At 38.5% G+C, this 19,440-nt stretch overlaps 1 protein-coding gene across 3 annotated transcripts in view; it reads left to right on the forward strand.

Moving 5' to 3' along the window:
• Window positions 1-19,440, forward strand: part of IQCH (IQ motif containing H) — a 209,745-nt gene that overhangs the window by 55,708 nt on the left and 134,597 nt on the right. For all 3 annotated transcript variants that reach the window (XM_049613798.1, XM_049613799.1, XM_049613800.1), the window contains exons 6-7: window positions 10,610-10,730; window positions 18,029-18,157. In XM_049613798.1, coding sequence (XP_049469755.1) covers window positions 10,610-10,730; window positions 18,029-18,157 — 250 coding nt within the window. The remainder of the gene's footprint in view (window positions 1-10,609; window positions 10,731-18,028; window positions 18,158-19,440) is intronic.

The following is a 19,440-nucleotide window of genomic DNA, read 5'->3' on the forward strand; positions in this document are numbered from 1 at the left end:
TTCAAAATTCCCCAAGTGATTATTTCTTTGGCTCATGTAGAGCCACCCTTATGTAGAAGGGTGTTGACTTAGTTCTCTCATTCTTATTGAATTCTGATTTAATTCCATCAGGGTCAGAGAACATACTCTGTAAGATTTAAATCTTTTGAAGTTGTTTGAGACTTATTTTATGGTCCAGGATATAATTCATTTTGGTGAGTGTTCCATGTACATTTGAAAAGAATGTGTATCCTACAGTGGTTGGTTGTAGTGCTCTATAAATATCGATTAGTTCAAGGGGGCTGATCTTGATCTAATACTCAGATCTTCTATATCCTTACTGATTTTTAAAAATCTCTTTGTTCTACAAATTACCGAGGGGGAATTTTTAAATCTTCAACTCTGATTGAAGGTTTATCTACTACTTCCTTTAGTTCTGATGATTGTAGTTTTATGTATTTTGTGTTAATGTTATTAGAGACATACATGTTTATGATTTTTATGTTTTCTTGGCTAATTGACCCTATTTCTCTTCCTCTTGGATAATAGTCCTTGTCTTAAAGTCTACTTTGTCTGGGGCACCTGGGTGGCTCAATCAGTTAAGTGTCTGACCAGCTCCAGTCATGATCTCATGGTTCGTAGGTCTGAGCCCCACATCAGGCACTGTGCTAACAGCTCAGAGCCTGGAGCCTGCTTCGGATTCTGTGTCTCCCTCTCTCTGCCCCTGGCCCCCCTTCTCAAAAATAAACATTTTTTTTCAAAAGTCTACTTTATCTGATATTAATATAGCCACTCCCTCTTTCTTTAGCTTACTGTTTACATGGCATATCAACCTTTTGTTGATGTTGTCACTTCAACCTGTGTCTTTAAAATTCACTTCTTATTGATAGCATATCGTTTTATCTTAGGTTAAAATTCAGTCTGATAATCTCTGCTTTTTAATTAGAGTGTTCAGTCCGTTTTCATTTAATGCAATTATTGACATGGTTTGATGTAGAAAAACTATTTTTCTACTTGTTTTTTATTTTTACCATCTCTTTTTTGTTCCTTTGTTGTCTGCCTTAGGATTATATAATTTAAATTTTTTAATATTCTGTTTTATTGACTTTTGAACCATACCTCTTTGTGTTATTTTTAGTGGTTGCTCTAGGAATTACAATATGCATCCTTAACTTATTATAGTTTCCTCAGAGTTAATATTGCACCAGTTCACATACAATGTAAGGAACTTACAACCATAGAATTTCATTTACCCACCTCCTTGTGTTATTGTTGTCATGTGATTTACATATATTGTAAACTGCACAGTATGTTATAATTTTTTGCCTTAAATAGCCAATTGCCTTTCAGAGAAACTAAGAAAGAAAAACACATAGTATTTTATATTTACCATAGACATCTAAGTTTCTGTCTTGTGTCATTTTCTGTCAGCCTAAAAAATCTTCCCGTAAGCATTTCTTGCCTGCTGAAGGCAATGTAACACATGCCTGCTGGTGACACATTGTATTCTTTTGCCAAAAAAAGTATTTATATTGCCTTTATGTCAAATTTTGGGTTGCCAGAGTTTTTCTGTGGTTTTTTTTTCAATGCTTTAAAGTTTCATCATTTCTAATAAGTCAGCCATCATTTGGATCGTTGATTCCCTCTATATAATGGGTCTTCTTTTTTTTTTTCCTGGATGCTTTCAAGTTTTTCTCTTTGTCTTTAGCTTCCAGGGGGGTTGATTGTGTTTATCCTGCTTGAGCTCCTAGGATCTGTAAGTTTATGTTGTCCAGAAAACTGGGAGACATTTTGGCCACTATTTCTTTAAGTATTTTCCTCTACATTTCTCTCTCTCCTCTCTTTCTAGGACTTCGATCGAATACAAATCTTACAACATGATATTGCCCATAGGTTTCTGAAGATCTGTTCTTTTTAAAATAATTTTTTCCTTCTGTTCTTCAGGTTAGATAGTATCTATTGATTTTTCTTCAAGCTGACTACCATATCCAATACACTTTTCATTTCAGGTATTACACTCTTTAGTCCTAGAATTTCCATTTGTTTCTTTTTCTATAGTTTTCATTTCTCTACCAAGATTTTCCATCTGTTAATTAATTACGATCATATTTCCCTGAAGGTCCTTAGAGTATGTACAATAATAGCTTTAATGTTTTTATTTGCTAATTCTACCCTCTGAATTATCTTGACAGCTGTTTCTTTTTTTAGAACTATTAAAGTATGACCAATATACAAAAGCTGTACATATTTAATGTATGCAACTTGATGAGTTTGGAGATTACACATACACCTGTGAAACCATCACCACAATCTATATCATAAAGCATCACCTCCAAGATCTGTTTGTATTGACAACTGTTTCTCCTATATGAGCATTTTCCCATTTCTTTGTAAACATAGTAACTTTTTATTATTGTGAACATTATAAATGATGTGTTATGGAGACTCTGAATTCTGGTACCTTGCTCTCTGATGTGTTGATGCTTATTTAATACTGTAATAATCCACTTATGTAAATTCAAAAACAGATTAAGAATAGCTGGGAGTGGAATTCAGAATAGTGGTTACCTTCGGGTTGTGGTAGTGACTGACAAGGAGCATGAGAGAGGTCTTGGGGGTGCTTGCAATGCTCTGCTTCTTATTCTGGATGCTGGTTTCCCACAGTGTCTGCTTTGTTAAAATGTATCAACTGATGACCTTGTCATTTGTGCCTTTTCAAAAATGAATGTTAGGGGGTGCCTGTGTCGCTTAGTTCAGCATCCCACTCTTGATTTCGGCTCAGGTTATGTTCTCATGGTCGTGAGATCAAGCCCCTCATCTGGTTCCATGGCCTCCACGCTGGGCATACAGCCTGCTTAAGATTCTCTCTGCCCCTTCCCACTTTTGTGTGCCACACATGCTTATACATGTGCACACGCTCTCTCTAAAAAAAAATGAATGTTACATTCCAATAGAATGTTGAACAATTCCTGAGATGAGAAAAAGTTATGGTGTGCATCTCTACATAATAAGTCCTCACAGTGGCCTAATGGAAGATCAGCGATGCTGAATTTTACGCAAAATTGGATTATATAAATTTGCAATTCCATGATATAAAATGATTATATTGCATTATTGCTTTATACACAAAGTTTGAGGTAATTTAAATCCCCCCAAATGTAAAAAAAAAAAAAAAAAAAGAAACAAACTTTCATTTTTTCAAAAGCTGGTGCAGGCTGATTGAATTTGAGATATATTTATGCTGAAGTCTCCACAGAGAGACACCATCTGAATAAATAAAAAACACCTTGTACCATTAGGATGTAAACTCAGCACATGTAACAAATAACAGTGATTAAACACAGCAATGATGTTTTCTCACCGCACACAATTAATGGCTATATGGCAGCTCTGTACTTTCTCGTCATCTAAGATGGCTAAGGTGGCTGCTGGGCTCCTGCCATCATGTCTCTATCCCAACCAGAAGAATCAATGCAATTCCTGTAGCACTGGTCAGAATCTTGTCCCAAAGACAAATCAAGCTGCAAGGGAGGCTGAGAAATGTAATTTCTGCCTGTGTCACACGTTGAAGGCCAAGCAACAGTCTTTGCCATTCCTGCCATTCGCTGTCTGGCTGTCTCAAATTATGTGAGTTGAGATTTGACATGCTTCCAGGAAAAATTCCCTTCCATAAAATTCAGCTGCCCTGTAGCTAATAATATCCCTCTTTTCCAGAAGATAAAAAGGAGACTCAAAGAAGTTAAATGACTTAACCCAGCACACTGCTGATTAAATGACAGAGGTAGGACTGAAATCCAGTGCTCCAAGCCCATGGTTTTTGCTTTTCTGCTATAGATACCTGTCCAGGGAGTTCTTCTAGCTCCAAGAATGCTGGAGAGTTTTTCTGACAGAAAGTGAGGCCCGGACTGTACCTATGTTAAATGATGCTAAGAAAGGAATGAAGAGGGGAACAGAGTGATAGGGCTTTACCATGAGGACAGGAGTAGAGCTACTGACCTAAGCTGTGTTTGGCTTGAAAGGTTCGAGAACTCAGAAAGCAAGAAAATAGAGTAAAAAAGCCCTGGGCCATGAAGCAGTGATGTGCCCTTTTCGCTCTGCCTCTATTGGGCAGATGAGATGTGTGTCCTAGCCACTTTCCCTTCTGGATCTTTAGTGTGCCGTCCATAATATGGGGAGGAGGGCTGAGGCAGGACTGCAGAATACGGTCATGCAGGGTTGTATAATGCGGCTGTGTAGGTTTAAATTCACCCAGCAGAAGATTCTGGAGCAGAGTAGAGCGGTACAACACAGCTCCAATTCTACCCCCTTCCTGCCCCTCAGAAACAAAATACCATTGGTAAATTATCAAAATATTGAGATTCTCAGAAATAGTACAAAATCTGGAGAGAAGACAAGCAAGCAAGCATCCTTACCTTTTTTTCTCTTTTGACAAGGGGACGTGGAAGAAAGAGGTGAAATTGGAGAGCAAACAATGTCTGATTCTTCCAGAGAGAAGTGAAGTCTTCAGGCTTCTACTGAAATGATCCAAAACCCCTGGGGCTAGAGGGAGGGAGGGAGGGATTCATCCTCAACTAAGGAGAGCAAACCCTGATATAGGATGTTCATCAAAACCTCAGGAGAGGGGAGAGAGCCTGCATATTTTAAGAGAGACTGTATGTATCCTAAAATGGAGGCTTCCCTGACCCGGGCCCTCAGGTAACAGAAAGGTACAGGAGACCCAGAGTACCTGCTTCTCATGTGGGAAAGAAAACACACTGGTAGCAGACTACGGGGGAGGAGATGCTACATCAAAGCAAGCAGATGGTCTGGGCAGAGCTGCCCAAGAATATACAAGGGGGAAAGAAATGATACAGCCACTACGCTGATTTATTATATAAATGCCAGTATCTCACCCACAGCTAACAAAAAGAGAGGAAGAGGAAGGGGGGAGGGAGAACTATGGGCTGCAAAAGACAAAGCCTAACCTAGAAAAAAATATAACTCAAGGAACAGAAGGAATTTTCTCACCATTTCTTCATATTATAGCACAGCTTGCTAGGAACATAAATTAAGTAAAACTAGAGCTCATCCATGAGATGATAAAATAGCAGAATGAGATAAAAAGGGAGGTTGCAGACATAAGGAAACAAATTGAATACCAAAATACTTTATGGAACTAATAAATAAACTATAAATAGGAAGAACAGAACAGACACTGCGGAACACTGAAATATGGGCGTGGAGAAAAGACTGTAAGCACAGCAAACGCAACGGAAAAAGACAAAGGAAATTAATTAGAAGCTAATAGATATGCATAGTAGTTCGTTACAAGCCAAGCTGCTGTAACAAAGAAATCCGAAAATGTAATGCCATAAATAGATCAATTTATTTCTTGTTCACAAAACAGTCCACACATGAAAAGTCTAAGGCTCACAGGATGACTCTGCTTCCTTCTCTCTGGAGGCTGTAGCATCTCGTTCCTGTGGTTACAGACACTCTCGTTCCAGTGGTTGAAACTGGCTCCTCTCTACCCTTTCAGCCCATAGGAACGATAAAGATAGTCCAGGGTAGGCATTCTAAGGAGATGGCCCAGAGGTTACACTTACCACCGCTGCCTACGTCTTACTGGTCTGATTTTGGTCACATGTCCACCCTTAGCCACACTGGAAAATGTAGTCTGCGACTGGATAGCCATATGCTCAGCTAAAATCAGGGTGTTCTATTCTAAAATGAACCAGGAGAGAAGTGAATCATTAGGAACCACAGCATGAAAGGTAAAGATGAGCCAACACTTAATGACACTTGGTATCTCTAAGAGAGAACCCAGCAAAAGAGAAGACATAGCCAATGATATGATGGAAGAAAATTTTCCAGAGATGAAGAAAGAACAAAATCTACAGGTGGAAAGAAAGCACTGAATCCCAGGAAAATTTGATTTTGAGTGTTACGGAATAAAGGTTTTCTAGTTAAGCACCTGAACTTCAAAAACACAGAATGTTTCACACATGAAGGCAGAAAGAAAAATCACTGACAAGGGGTGAAGGATGAATCAAGCCAGCATCAGATTTCACAATATTCATGGTAGAAGACAATGTGTCAGTGTCTGCAAAGTTTTGAGAAAAAAAAAAAAAAAAAGGATGACCCCAGATGTAATTCAAGTATAACTACCCATGAACACTTGTTAGAAAGAACTGCTTGATAACCAAAGGCAGGCGATTAAACAACCAATCAAAGTAAGTAACTCAAGCATAGAGAAGCCATAATGAAAGGACTGTTGGTGGCGCTGGATCCATTTATGTGTAGAATGGATGCTAAACAATCCCAGCAATTGTGGTTTCAAAACAGAATGTGGATATTATAAATCTGGGCAATGTAAAAATAATAATAAAACATTGGAAGGTGAGGGAGAGGGGATGCCAGTAGCAAGATAGTTCTAATGCTCTCATCTTTTGAAGATGGGATATGTTATTCAAATTTCAAACACGACTTTAGGGGCACTGGGGTGGCTCAGTCGGTTAGGTATCCGACTCTTGATTTCAGCTCAGGTCATGATCTCACGGTTCATGAGATCAAGCCCCGAGTCAGGCTCTGCACTGACAGCACAGAGACTGCTTGGGATTGTCTCTCTCCCTCTCTCTCTGCCCCTCCGTCTCTTTTTCTCTCTCTCAAAATAAATAAACATTTTTTAAAAACATGATTTTTAAAAATCTAAAGGTTTTTCATAATCACCTTTATTTAACTACAGGGTGGGTATCTACAAGTTACTGCCTGAGAGCTGACCACCTATTTCTGTACATAAAGTTTCATTAGAACACAGCCCAACCCGTTTGTTTACATATTGTCTATGCTACTCATTGTCTATGCTACCTCTGTGCAGAGGAATCTTTTTCAACTCATAGGAATCTTGTGGTAAAGAAATATTGATTTGAGGTTTAATAATTTGTTGGGTTTAATTCAGCCTTCCCCCTCCTATTAAATTCATGTCAAAAATTAAGTTTAATAATGTAATATAAATCCTATTTTTATAAGATGATATATTAATCATTCCAAAGATGTCAGGGATAATGGATCACCTAACGATATTTGGCATGGTTTCTTAAACTTTCATCTTTGTGTTTTTCTACATTAATTGGACTCTTTATAATGAGCATATATCATTTTTACCAGAATAATAAAATAGAATGGTTTTTCTATTTGAAAACACTAGAAGCAAATATACCAAGATATTAACAATGATTAATTCTGGCTGGCAGGAATATGATTGCTATTTTCTTTTTTAAGCTTTTCCATATCTTTTAAATTTTGAAAAAGCTATTATAGCAGGTTTAGGCATAAAACGACAGAGTTTGAGAAATAGCAATGAAGTACCAGATATAGGGAACATTGTTCTATATATAGGATAGTCCATACCATTTCCAGCCTAAAATGTAAAGCATGATATAAAGGAGAAGCCAGAAGCAGAGGAAGTTTGACTTCTGTTAGGCAATCAGCACATTCATGAAGCTGGTTTCTTTAATTTGCATTAATCTCCACCCACCATTGCATGCTTGTCCCCCACCCTACCCTTCTGGCGCACACACCATACTCCAGCCACACTGAGCTCCTCGCCTTCCGTGAAATCTTCATATGTCTGTATGCGATTCTACTTTGTCGCCACCATTCTTTCCCCCTATAATTGCAGCCTCTTCTCCACGTGATATAATTCAATGCTTCTCTTAAGACACAATTTAAATATCACAACCTTGAGTGCACATCAGAATCACCTGGGGGGCTTGATAAAAAATACCAAGGCCGAGGCTCCAGTCCAGCTACTTGGATTTATTTGCCCAGAGTTGGGGCCCAGGCAGCAGGATTTCTTTCTTTCTTTTAATTAAAAAATTTTTTAAATGTTTATTTATTTTTGAGAGAGAGAGGGAGAGGTGGGAGGGGCAGAAAGCGAAGGGGATAGAGGATCTGAAGCAGGCTCCGTACTGACAGCAGAAAGCCTGATATGGGGCTCGAATCCACAAATGAGAGATCATGACCTGAACCGAAACCAAGAGTCAGACACTTAACCAGCTGAGGCATCCAGGAGCCCCTAGGAAGCAGTATTTCTGAAAAGCTCCCTGAGTGATTCTAATGTACAGCTCGGGTTGGTGTTCCAAAGCCTTCTGCAATGCCAGCAGGCAGAGTTAATTACTCCCTCTTCTGCACTCCCATTGCCCTTAGCTTTTCCATTCCTGGTGAAACTTAATGCTGATTGTATTAAAATTAGTGTTAGGTAGTAAGTGCTCAGTAAATGCTAAAGGTCATTACATGCCTTCTGCCTCCAAGCAAGCTAATGCAAAGTGGTTATCCTTACCATGGGAATGTGGTCGTAGAGTGGGCTTATGTTCCGCACCCAGTGACACTGTTCCTGGGATTTATTTCTGTAATCTTGAAAGGATGTCAACCTCCAGTGTAACCTTCTTCTCCATGCCCCTACACACACACACACACACACACGCACACGCACACGCACACACACACACACACACACACACACACATACACACACACAACCCTTGGATCTGGCTTTTACATCGTTGAGATCTATGCAATTGAAACCATTAAAGAAAGCATTATGAATGTGCTGACTGCCTGGCAGAATCTGAATATCATCTGCCTTCCACCCTTTGTGTTTTTATGTCGGATCCTGTGACTTTGGCTTTCAAGAGCGGGTTGTCAGGTGTACTTTGTCAAAGGCTTTCAGAAAATCCAGATAAATGATGCTCTATGCTCTGAAACTGCCAAACCTGTATTTTACATCTTCACAATGCTTGACAATTTTATTTAAGTGGAATCTTTCTTTCTTCCTCCAATTTACCTTTGCCTCCATGACCCTGATATCAATCAGACAAGTGGAGACCCTTCCATCTCTGCTACTGAAAATCAGCTATACACAGGCCTTGTCTGGGGTACCGTACTTTGGGTGATTAGCTCAGCCTCCCTGATTAGGAAATCCTGGAGGCTACTCATGTCTGGAGGTGTGGTGGGTCAAGGAGAGCTGAGGATGAGAACGAGAACAAGGTGGATGGGCAAGATGGAAGTTCCAGAATAATACCACGTGCACATGAGCCCTTGCTGTCATTGAGGCAACGCCCATGGCACTCTCCTTTCCTCCTCCAACTCACCTGGAAGGAAGATTGCACTGACAGCCTACTCTTTTCCTGTTAAAAAAAACAAAACCAAACAACCCTACTTATAGGGGTGTCTGGGTGGCTCAGTCAGTTAAGCCTCAGACTCTTGATTTTGGCTCAGGTCATGATATTACAGTTCGGGAGTTCAAGCCCCACATCAGGCTTTCAAGCCTACTTGCAATCCTCTCTCTTCTTCTCTCTCTGCCCCTCCCCCACTTTCCCTCTCTAAACAAACAAATAAATAAACACTAAAACAATTTTTAAACCCTAATCATAGTCATTTTAAACTCTGCTTACCAAACGTTTGGTGTTCACAGTCTGGTAGCTGCTTACAGTTTCCCTTAAGCCCCGCATCCTGGCAGTGGGAGCCTAACACCTTTGTTCACACAGACATTTTTCAGCCAATAGATATTTATTTTGGAAAGTGATTTTCTCCACCCCAACCTCCAATCTTCATGAAATTTCCCTTTTGATTTCCTTGACCTTGATGAGCAAAACAAGGTATGGTACAACTGAGTCCAATGGCAAATTTCACTAATGTAAGATCAGATGAATCTTAAACTTGAATAATCTGTGTTTTTCTAGTATACTGTGTAACCTTAAACAAATCTACTAACCTTTCTGTCTTGGTTCTTTATGAGTCAAATAGCAAATTGTTACCTAGTTCCTTTAGAAGTTATGCAAATTAATTAATGTTTGGAAAATTTAAATCAGTCTATAAATACCAAACAGTGGCATCTTCCCTGCTGAGAGCACCCAGGTAATTCATAACGTCTTATAATAAAGGTAAAAATAGTATACTTGAGCTATACCATTAAATGTGATTTATATGAATACATATAGTCTTTAAAAGCTAGAAACCATTTAATAGAAAGAATTCATATTTCATGACTATAATAAAAGCATTTAATGACTTTAGAAAAGGTAATCATCTAGTGTAACTGATCTAGACATCAAGTCTTTAACTCTCTCTGAAATGTTCAAGAATCCACTCAAAGTTCATTTTTAACCTGTTAATGTTGACTGATATATTTATCTTTAAATTCTCCCACTTTGCTCATTTTTTTTTGTTGTTTTTTTTTGTTTGTTTGTTTTTTTACTCTCAAAACTCTAATATGTATTTCCTGAGGATTTTGCCTGTACAAAACTTTGCTGTATTCAAAACCTCTTCTGTCAAGATTTAGTACTTTTATATCGTAGTCATTAAAACTGAACAAAATCTTAATAGTTCCTTTATTAACTACTCTAGTGACTTTGCATAGTGGAAATCACAACACGTTAATTGGATTTAATTAACTATTTTAAATTACACAAACTCCTGACAGTAGACAGTAGCACAGGGTGCTCATGGGCAATAAAATTGGAGCTGCTATTGCTACTTTATTAAAACTTAATGAAACTATTCATAATCTTATTTATTGTTTACAAGAAGAAAACTGTGTTCATTTTGAAAGCAAAAATGCCTGCTGAAAACAAATTTTTTGATCATCTAGGTGAAGGTTCAGAAGTTAATAAAAGGGTCTACCATATCCAACCTCACCGTTCTCCCAGCTTCTCATCACAGAAATCCCTATTTCACCCCCATACCAGTCTTACAAACGGAAGCCAGGAAAGGTTAGTGATTCAATGACCATTTTATGTGCTTAGGAATGTACGGGAAAGAGCACTGAGGTGGGATGGGGGGACCTGAGTTTGAATTTGGGCTCAGCCATTATTTCTTCTAAGTGTCCTTAGACGAGTCAGGTTCTTACTCTGGCCTGAGTTTCCTCCTCCATAAATCAGAAGGTTGGGCTAAACAATAACTAGAGTCTCTTTCACCTCAAAAACCCATCATTCTATGAATTTCATATTGATTCGGATGTTGGTGTTACTGTGTGTTAAAATTATTATTGTGTTTATACGGTATTATTAGAATTTTTCAGTCTTCCGAGCAGATAGTTTAAATGCTATTCTGGTAGCATTTAAAAATTTTTATTTCAATATACTATTATGCAAAAATATGAAGCCAGAATTAATGTAATTGGCATTTCAGCCATGCATGTCTTAGTCTAAATTCTAGTGTTCGTGAATCCAATGGATTTCTGGTTTTTAGAATTTTTTTTTTTTTTGAGAGATAGAGAGCACACGCACGCACATGGAGTTGGAGAGGGGCAGAGGGAGAGGGAGAGAGAGAATTTTAATCAGGCTCCACGCCCAGCACAGAGCCCTACATGGAACAGATTTCTAGTTTTTTTTTTTTTTTTAATTCTTTTTTTTTTTTTAACATTTATTTATTTTTGAGACAGAGAGAGACAGAGCATGAACGGGGGAGGGTCAGAGAGACAGGGAGACACAGAATCGGAAACAGGCTCCAGGCTCTGAGCAGTCAGCACAGAGCCGGACACGGGGCTCGAACTCACATACCGCGAGATCGTGACCTGAGCCGAAGTCGGACGCTCAACCGACTGAGCCACCCAGGCGCCCCCAGATTTCTAGTTTTTAAACAAAAGGTCACATCATCTTCATCTCAGTATCCCCAGTGTCTAGAACCATTTCTAGCATTCTCGAGGCCCTACCTGTTGGTTGAATGAATAAGTAAATGAAAGAGTAAGTGAATGAATAAGGACTGAGTGTTGTAAATATCATCCTCTCTACTTCTCTCTGCTACTTAATTTAATTAGCTGAAGTATTAAAAATGCCTAAGTGGATCCCCTTTTGTATCTCAAATAAAACCAAGTGATATGGTCTTTAATTATTCCTGTGTCACTTTCTATCTGTTGTCTGGAATATTTTGGACGAAAGTTGGTTCCCGAGAGTTCTCTTGGTCCTTGGAGTTTTGAAGTTCTCTGTCTTGTCTGCTCGTCTACTGACCTGTTGGTGGAGGAACAGCAGAACTCAAGAGAACCCAGCATCATTATAAGTCCATTAATGTGTGAAGCTCACAACTGTAACTGTTACTTTTCTAGTTATAAACCATTATTGTTCAGCAATCTTTATGATACGTGATTTTACTTAGTTTACATATTTACTACCTATGAATACAGAATAACTCCAGCAGAGTTCTTGCTTTAGTACCATATTATGTTCTTCCTTGATCAAATTAGGATGAATGAAATAGTGAATGAGTGAATCAATAAATCAATAAACCAATGAATCAATGTCCACTTTAGCAATAGACATAATAAAAAATTGCTGCAAAACAAAAGTGAATCTAGAACCATGGCAACTTGGTCCGGAAAAAAAACACATTTTCATCCCTCAGTTATCTACCAGAGAACATCTGGCTTTCCATAATATTTGTAATTAATCAACCAATTAATCAACATATATTTATTGAGTGCTTACCATATGTATGGTACTGTGCAAGGTAACGTAAGTGTCAGGAAAGCACAAGCCATGAAAATGTAGACACAGTGTCTAGTTTTGTACATATTCCCAATGTCCTTACCTACCATTTAAGCTTCACCTCAGATCCGCACATGTCCAGCACGAGGTGAAAGATTAACAACATCCAGAAGAGAGAGTTGTCTTGGAAAATGCAGGATGAACTTCCCAACTTCTTCTTGAACTCTCTTGCTATATCCAAAAAAGAAATAGCTTGTTTGTTTGTTTGTTTGTTTGTTTGTTTTATGGTTAAGAATTAAGTCTTGGGGTGCCTGGGTGGCTCAGTTGGTTAAGAGTCCAATTTCAGCTCAAGAGATCAAGAGTCCAACTTGATCTCTTGGTTTATGAGTTCGAGCCCCGTGTCGGGCTCTGTGCTGACAGCTCAGAGCCTGGAGCCTGCTTTGGATTCTGTGTCTCCCTCTCTCTGCCCCTCCCCCACTTGCTCTGTCTCTTTCTCTCTCTCAAAAATAAATAAACATTAAAAATTTTTAAAAAAGAAGACTATAAGACTCACAGTACACAAACCAAACTTTCAGGCTGTGTATGACCTCAAGCAAGTTGCTCTCTGGTCTTAGAATCAACTCCAAACTCTACAAATAGGGCAGGCCTGACCTGGACTTGCTCTATGCTCCCATCACATGGGCCTTCCTTCTGGTCCTCATCAGGCCAAGCACATTTTCACACGGGCCTTCTCAAGTGCCTGTATCTCTGCCTCGAAAAGTCACTTCCTTAAGCATCCACCTTTTCCTTCATAGATGACCACGATTTGTAATTATGTATTTATTTGTGAATTTATTTAATGTCTTTATCCCTCCTAGAAGCTCCATAAGTTCTCTCTGGCTCACCACTGCATCTGCAGCCCCGACACCTAATAGGCACTTAACAAATATTGGTTCAATGAATGAACTTCTAATCTCTAATCCATTCAATAAGAAAGTAAGAGTGTTATGAAAGTTTAATGAGGCAATGGTGTTAAGGGACAATTTCCCAAAATAGGTAAAATCATGGATCTCATACAAATTTAAAATGAACACATGTCAAAGATTTTATTTATTTAACTCTTTGATTAAAAGAGAGATCTGTAGGATGTCACACTGGTTTAAAGAGAATCCAAAGAACACACATTTGTAGATCAGAAATATTAAAATAAATTTGCAAATAGATGCAAAATTGACTTTTCTATGGGAAGGAAGAGTGTCTCTTCACCAGAGACAATTTATTTTCAAGTTTATAGATAAGAATAATTTGCATTTGCATTAGTATTAGCTTTGTTTTGTTTTGTTTTTACAAATTAACCTTAAACTCTACTGAGTTATGAAATAGTTCAGTCAAAGATTAGATCCAGATAACCCCTAGAGGCTACAGCATTCCATTCGAAAGATATCCAGTAATCTCTTTTGCTTATTCCAAAACTTAAACAAAAATATTCCTATAGTCTTCCACCATTTTTTTTAAAGTTTATTTTGAGAGAGAGAGAGAGAGAGAGAGAGAACAAGAGTGGCAGAGGGCAAAGAGAAAGGGAGAGACAGAATCTCAAGCAGGCTCCACGCTTTCAGGATAGAGACTGAAGCAAGGCTCAATCTCACAAACCATAAGACCACGACCTGAACTGATGCCCCCGTCTTCTACCATTTTGATCAAAATGATCTCAACAAGGGGAGCCTGGGTGGCTCAGTCAGTTAAGCGTCCAACTTCAGCTCAGGTCATGATCTCGCAGTTTGTGAGTTCGAGCCCCACATCGGGCTCTGTGCAGACAGCTCAGAGCCTGGAGCCTGCTTCGGATTCTGTGTCTCCTCCTCTCTCTGCCCCTCCCCTGCTCATGCTCTGGCTCTCTCTGTCTCTCAATAATAAATGTTAAAAAAAATTTTTTTTAATGATCTCAACAAAAAATTCAAAAAATAAGTCTGGTATCATTAGGTTTGTCCTGATTATTTATACATGTGCAACAAGAATATTAATTCTCCATCTAGGCCATCTTAGGTTTGCTCTGCTGAAAGTTTTCATAAGGAATCTCAGATTAAACTTTTTAAATACTCTATTATGTGCTATCTTAAGGCTAGGAAATCAAGCCCAAGAAACTCTGCCTGCCACATTTCAGCTACAGGATTTGTAAATGTGGGTAAATTCCTCTCTTCTAGAGGTGCTCCAATATCCTAAAGTTCTTGGGCCTGCCAGGACATGACCTTCTACCACCTGTAAGGATGGAAAACCTATAAGCCATGTACCAGGCCAGTCTTTTTGGAAGGCTTTGGAAGCACTGGCTCCATACGGTCAACTTCAGTTCTTTAAAAGTTACTTGTCATTCATGATTAATAAGTATCATTCTTAAATATGAATTTTCAGGCAAAGTCTTGGTTGCATAAGTGATTTTTCCAATTATATCTTAGTAAAAGGAGAACAGATTTTTACTGAAATTATGCAAATAACTATCTTGCCATGAAAAGTAAGGAGACTCAATGAGAGTTTCTGAATTTGAGAGATGAGGGGGAGCACATTTAAAGTATTAGAGGTTTGATTTCCCTATTTTCTAGAAATTTTAAGAATATCCAGTTTACATATGCACCTATTTCTCTCTGTAAGTCGATCTGAACAGAGCTCCTTTAATTTGAGACATTACAGTCTAATTTATTAATACCATCTGGAGACAGGAAAAATTTCTACATTCACAATGAGAGACAAAGACTTTCCTGAATTACGTAAACACAGACATACAGATACAGACGGGACTTATAGCTTCAATGCTATAATTTCAGCTACAGATGAAAAATAAACACAGAAACATACTTGCTGGTCCAGATACCAAACAGTTATTCTCCTTCTCTGTAGGCATGACATTCCTAGTTGGTCTGAGCTCAAAACACACAAGTGGACAAACAGAAGACTAACAAACTGTATTCTCTATTGTCTCTCACTCAATGGGGAATTAGATCTCTATAAGACATTAATCCATTTATGGAGATCACCAAATTCTCAGTCTCTAGAGCTACCAAGAAGGAATTACTTAGCCATAAATGAACCTAAGAGATAAACAAAACAAAAAATTTTTGTAGGGAGTAATACTAAAATTAGAAAAGCACTCAGTAAGGTTCTGTTGCCACTTTGAATTCACCCACAGGTGCTAAGAAAATACATGCCTGGCGTTGGTTCCTGTGAGGTGCACCATGTCTGGCAATTTCAGGTGAATCTTTTGCTCATCTTGCTGAGGTCTCCAAAATTATTAGGGATATATATATATATATATATAAATATAGGGATAATATATATATATATATGGGATATAATATATATATATTATTAGGGATATATATATATATATTTTTAATGTTTATTTATTTTTTGAGAGAGAGAGAGACAGAGTATGAGCAGGGGAGAGGCAGAGAGAGAGAGGGAGACACAGAATCCAAAGCAGGCTCCAGGCTCTGAGCTGTCAGCACAGAGCCCGATGTGGGGCTCTAACCCACAAGCCATGAGATCATGACCTGAGCCGAAGTCAGATGCTTAACTGACTGAGCCACCCAGGCGCCCCAAAGGATATATATTTTAAAGTAAAACCATGACTCTTATACAACTATAAAATGAAAACATCCAAGGTTTTATTCACCTCATCGATTAAATGAGAACATCAGTAAGATGTTACAACTGGTTCAAAGGAGAATCCAAACAACAGATATCTTTACAAATCAAGCATACTGAAATAAATTTGCAAATAGACACACAACTGACTTGGGGGGTGTTATTTGCATGTGTATAAACAGGAAATATATGCATTGCTTTCAGTTTTCCATAAATTACCCTTAATCTCTAGAAAATAGACAATTGAAAACAAATGTGATTATAGGGCCAGATAATCTCCAGAGGTTCCAGCATTAGGATAAAAAAATACCCAGTCTCTTTTGCTTATTCCAAAGTCTTAACTTCTTCCTTCCAATGCTAAATGTACACACATGTGTTTATCTAAGATTAAGTGAATCGCTCCAACCAGTACTAAAGCAAAGGTTATAATCACATTCGCTGGGTTTCCCTCTGAGTTTGGTAATGAAAATATATTGAATTAGAAGGAGCTCTGTTTTTCACATCTGCAAGTCAGGCATAGTTCTTGGAAACGGGATTTGATATTTAAAGGTGGAAAATATTCGTTGAGGACACAGAATTAGTCTTAACATTTTAAAGTGGTTAAATCCAGTGCTATAAAAATTAAAACCTGAAGTCCTAATTTCAAAAGGGGCTTAAAGAGTTGTACTCTGGATTAGCACTTCTTAAATTTTTAAAGTACAAAAGATTGACCTGGCATGCTTACTGAAAATGTGGATTACTGGCCCCCAATTCTACTGGATCTCAAACTTCAGGACAGATTAAGTATGTCCTAGAGTCTTCAATAATACAGATTCCCAGGCCCTGGCTTCAGAGGTTTGGGCAGACCCAGGAGAGGGCCCAGGAATATTCATTTTTAATACAAAACTCTCCCCCAAAATGACCGCAGTAAGCAAACTAAAGAGTTCTCTTTGGATTCATTGGTTTATGAGGGAAGTCTTCTGCTCCACAACCCCTCGGCGATCATTCCTCTGATACCTGTAACACTAGACTTAATAACAACATAGCATGGTCATCGAGGGACTAAGGCAAATGGAAACAATACTTGTTCTTCTTAGGGTCTGTGCCAACTTCCCAACTTAGTCCAGCTTGGTACACAGCTTGCGGACGAAGATTTCCTTGAGACCTACGGTTCCTTTACTTTCCTTCCTGTTACACGAAAGCAACAAGAAGCTGAAGCCCTGTCACAAGTTTATTTCACATACTCCCTGGGTTTCTGGGTTTCTGGCTTCAATACAACAGATTCATCTTAATGAAAGTATTGTCCCTGCTAGAAGGCTTTGCTCAATTATTCATTGATTCATTCATTTGTTTATTTAGTTAACAGTCTCCTGTCCTTAAAAAGCCCTGGGACCAGCCATGCTGACATAGTAGGAGTTCTAAGTATTGTAAATTAGTTGCATTAATACTAACCATGTTGCTCAGTTACACTAAATTAATCTATTTGGGTGATCACATCTTCTGGTGACATGAGTAATGTCTAAAAATAACTTTTCTTTTATAAAATCTGACTCATTGTCACAACAGCGGAATAGTTTTAAGCACATAGATTTTTTTCTTTCAGTAAAAAACATCTCTATGGTTATGATGACCGTGTACTTGATTTTTCCGAATTTTAAAAAAAGAGTAACAAGATTATCAATAATTGAAAAATGTTACATATAAAGAAGTTTTAGTGTGCCCTGAAATGATATTTCTACCTTAAAATGAAATTATCATAATACAAGTTTATTTCATATTGGCATTATTGGAAATGCCATGTTTTTCCTTGGGTTAGAATTAATGGCTTAAATGAACGTGTACCGTAGCTGTTTTTCCATGCAGAGGATGAAGGCACTAGATGTACTCTCACAAATAAGAAGATGAATAGAATAAGTTACACTTGTGAAACTGATGGAGCTCAGACGTTGTGGAAACACTTGGCATTAAAACCATATTCTTCTAACGTTCCTTTCCAGGAATTTTAAGTATGATAGAACGAGGACTGATTCCACCAACAGCAAGGATTACCTTTCAGAATCCACCCATTGCACCTAGAGCAGCTCTTCTGCATAATTTTGATGAAGCACATAAGATTCCGCCTGCTGGTAAGACAATCTTGCCTGTATGCTTAGTTGCGGATACACGGGAATTACCCCCCACCAAAATCTAGTCTTCCAATATCCAACTTTTATCTTCAATAATAGGACATGATGAAAGTTGTAACAGTTGTGAGTCTCACTTGGCTGAATAAAGTAACTTCAGTCTCTTCGTCACATACCTACGCAGGGCCTATTGTCTGTGTGTTAGAAGGTTGGTTTTTTGCAGAGGCCTGCAGCTTGGTTGGGAAAACAAGACAGAACAAAGATAAAAAAATACAAAGAAGCATAGCATAAAAACCCAGTGGATGTTAAAGTCTAGTGCTACAGGTGGGCAGAGGAATGATAGAGGCAGGGTGAGATAACAGACTTCAAAGAAAAGCCTGGATGAAATAGGGTGTTCGAGAAAAGTGCCCATCTGGGAGTCTACTAACTAGTTGCAGAACCTCAGACAAGACAATTACTTTCTCCAGGCCCCAGCTTTCCCAGTTGTGAAATGAAGAGGTTTGGGCTAAACTAATTCATCTGTTCAACAAATGTTTGTCGAGTGCTTGCTTTATCAAAAGTAGCATTTAAGTGCTGGCGACCCAACAGAGGATAAGTCAGACAGCCTTTCTGTCCCCATGGTGCTTACATTCCAATGAGAGACACAGATAATAAGCAGGTGAGTAAATGAGAATTTAAGCTAGTGATAAGTAAGAAATAAAACAACGTGAATGAGAGTGGAAAGGAGGTGGTTATTTTGCTTGTGAGGGGAGGGTCAGGAAATGCCTCTCAGAAGATGTACAAGGCTTGAGTTGAGGTACAAATGATCAGAAGAAGCCACTAATGTAAAGATCTAGGGGAAAGTATTTCAGATATAGGCCAGCACAGATATAAGGGCCTAAGGACTAAGGAGGGAATGAGCAAGGCTAGTGTGGCTAGAGAGCCAAAAGCCAGAGAGGGAGAGAGAGAGAGAGAGGGAGGAGGTGAGACTGGAGAAGTAGAGAGGGATGACACGCTGCAGGCTGGAACAGAGACTATGAGTTGTCCTCAATATTCATTCTTCTCTACTTCCACAATAATGGAGTCATGGTGGGCACATGTCAGGTTAGCTAAAGCCTACATTTCCCGGGCTTCCTTTTGGCTAGGTGTGCCATGTGACCAGGTTCTGGACAAAGAAGATGGAAGCAGAAGTGGGAAGGGAAATTTCTGGCCATTAGGAATACTACTACTATAACATTCTCGTACATGTCTTTTAATGTACATATATATGCATTTCTGTTGGATGCATATCAAAAAGTAGAATTGCT

The sequence above is a fragment of the Panthera uncia genome (assembly GCF_023721935.1).
Source record: "Panthera uncia isolate 11264 chromosome B3 unlocalized genomic scaffold, Puncia_PCG_1.0 HiC_scaffold_1, whole genome shotgun sequence".
Taxonomy (NCBI): Eukaryota; Metazoa; Chordata; class Mammalia; order Carnivora; family Felidae; genus Panthera; species Panthera uncia.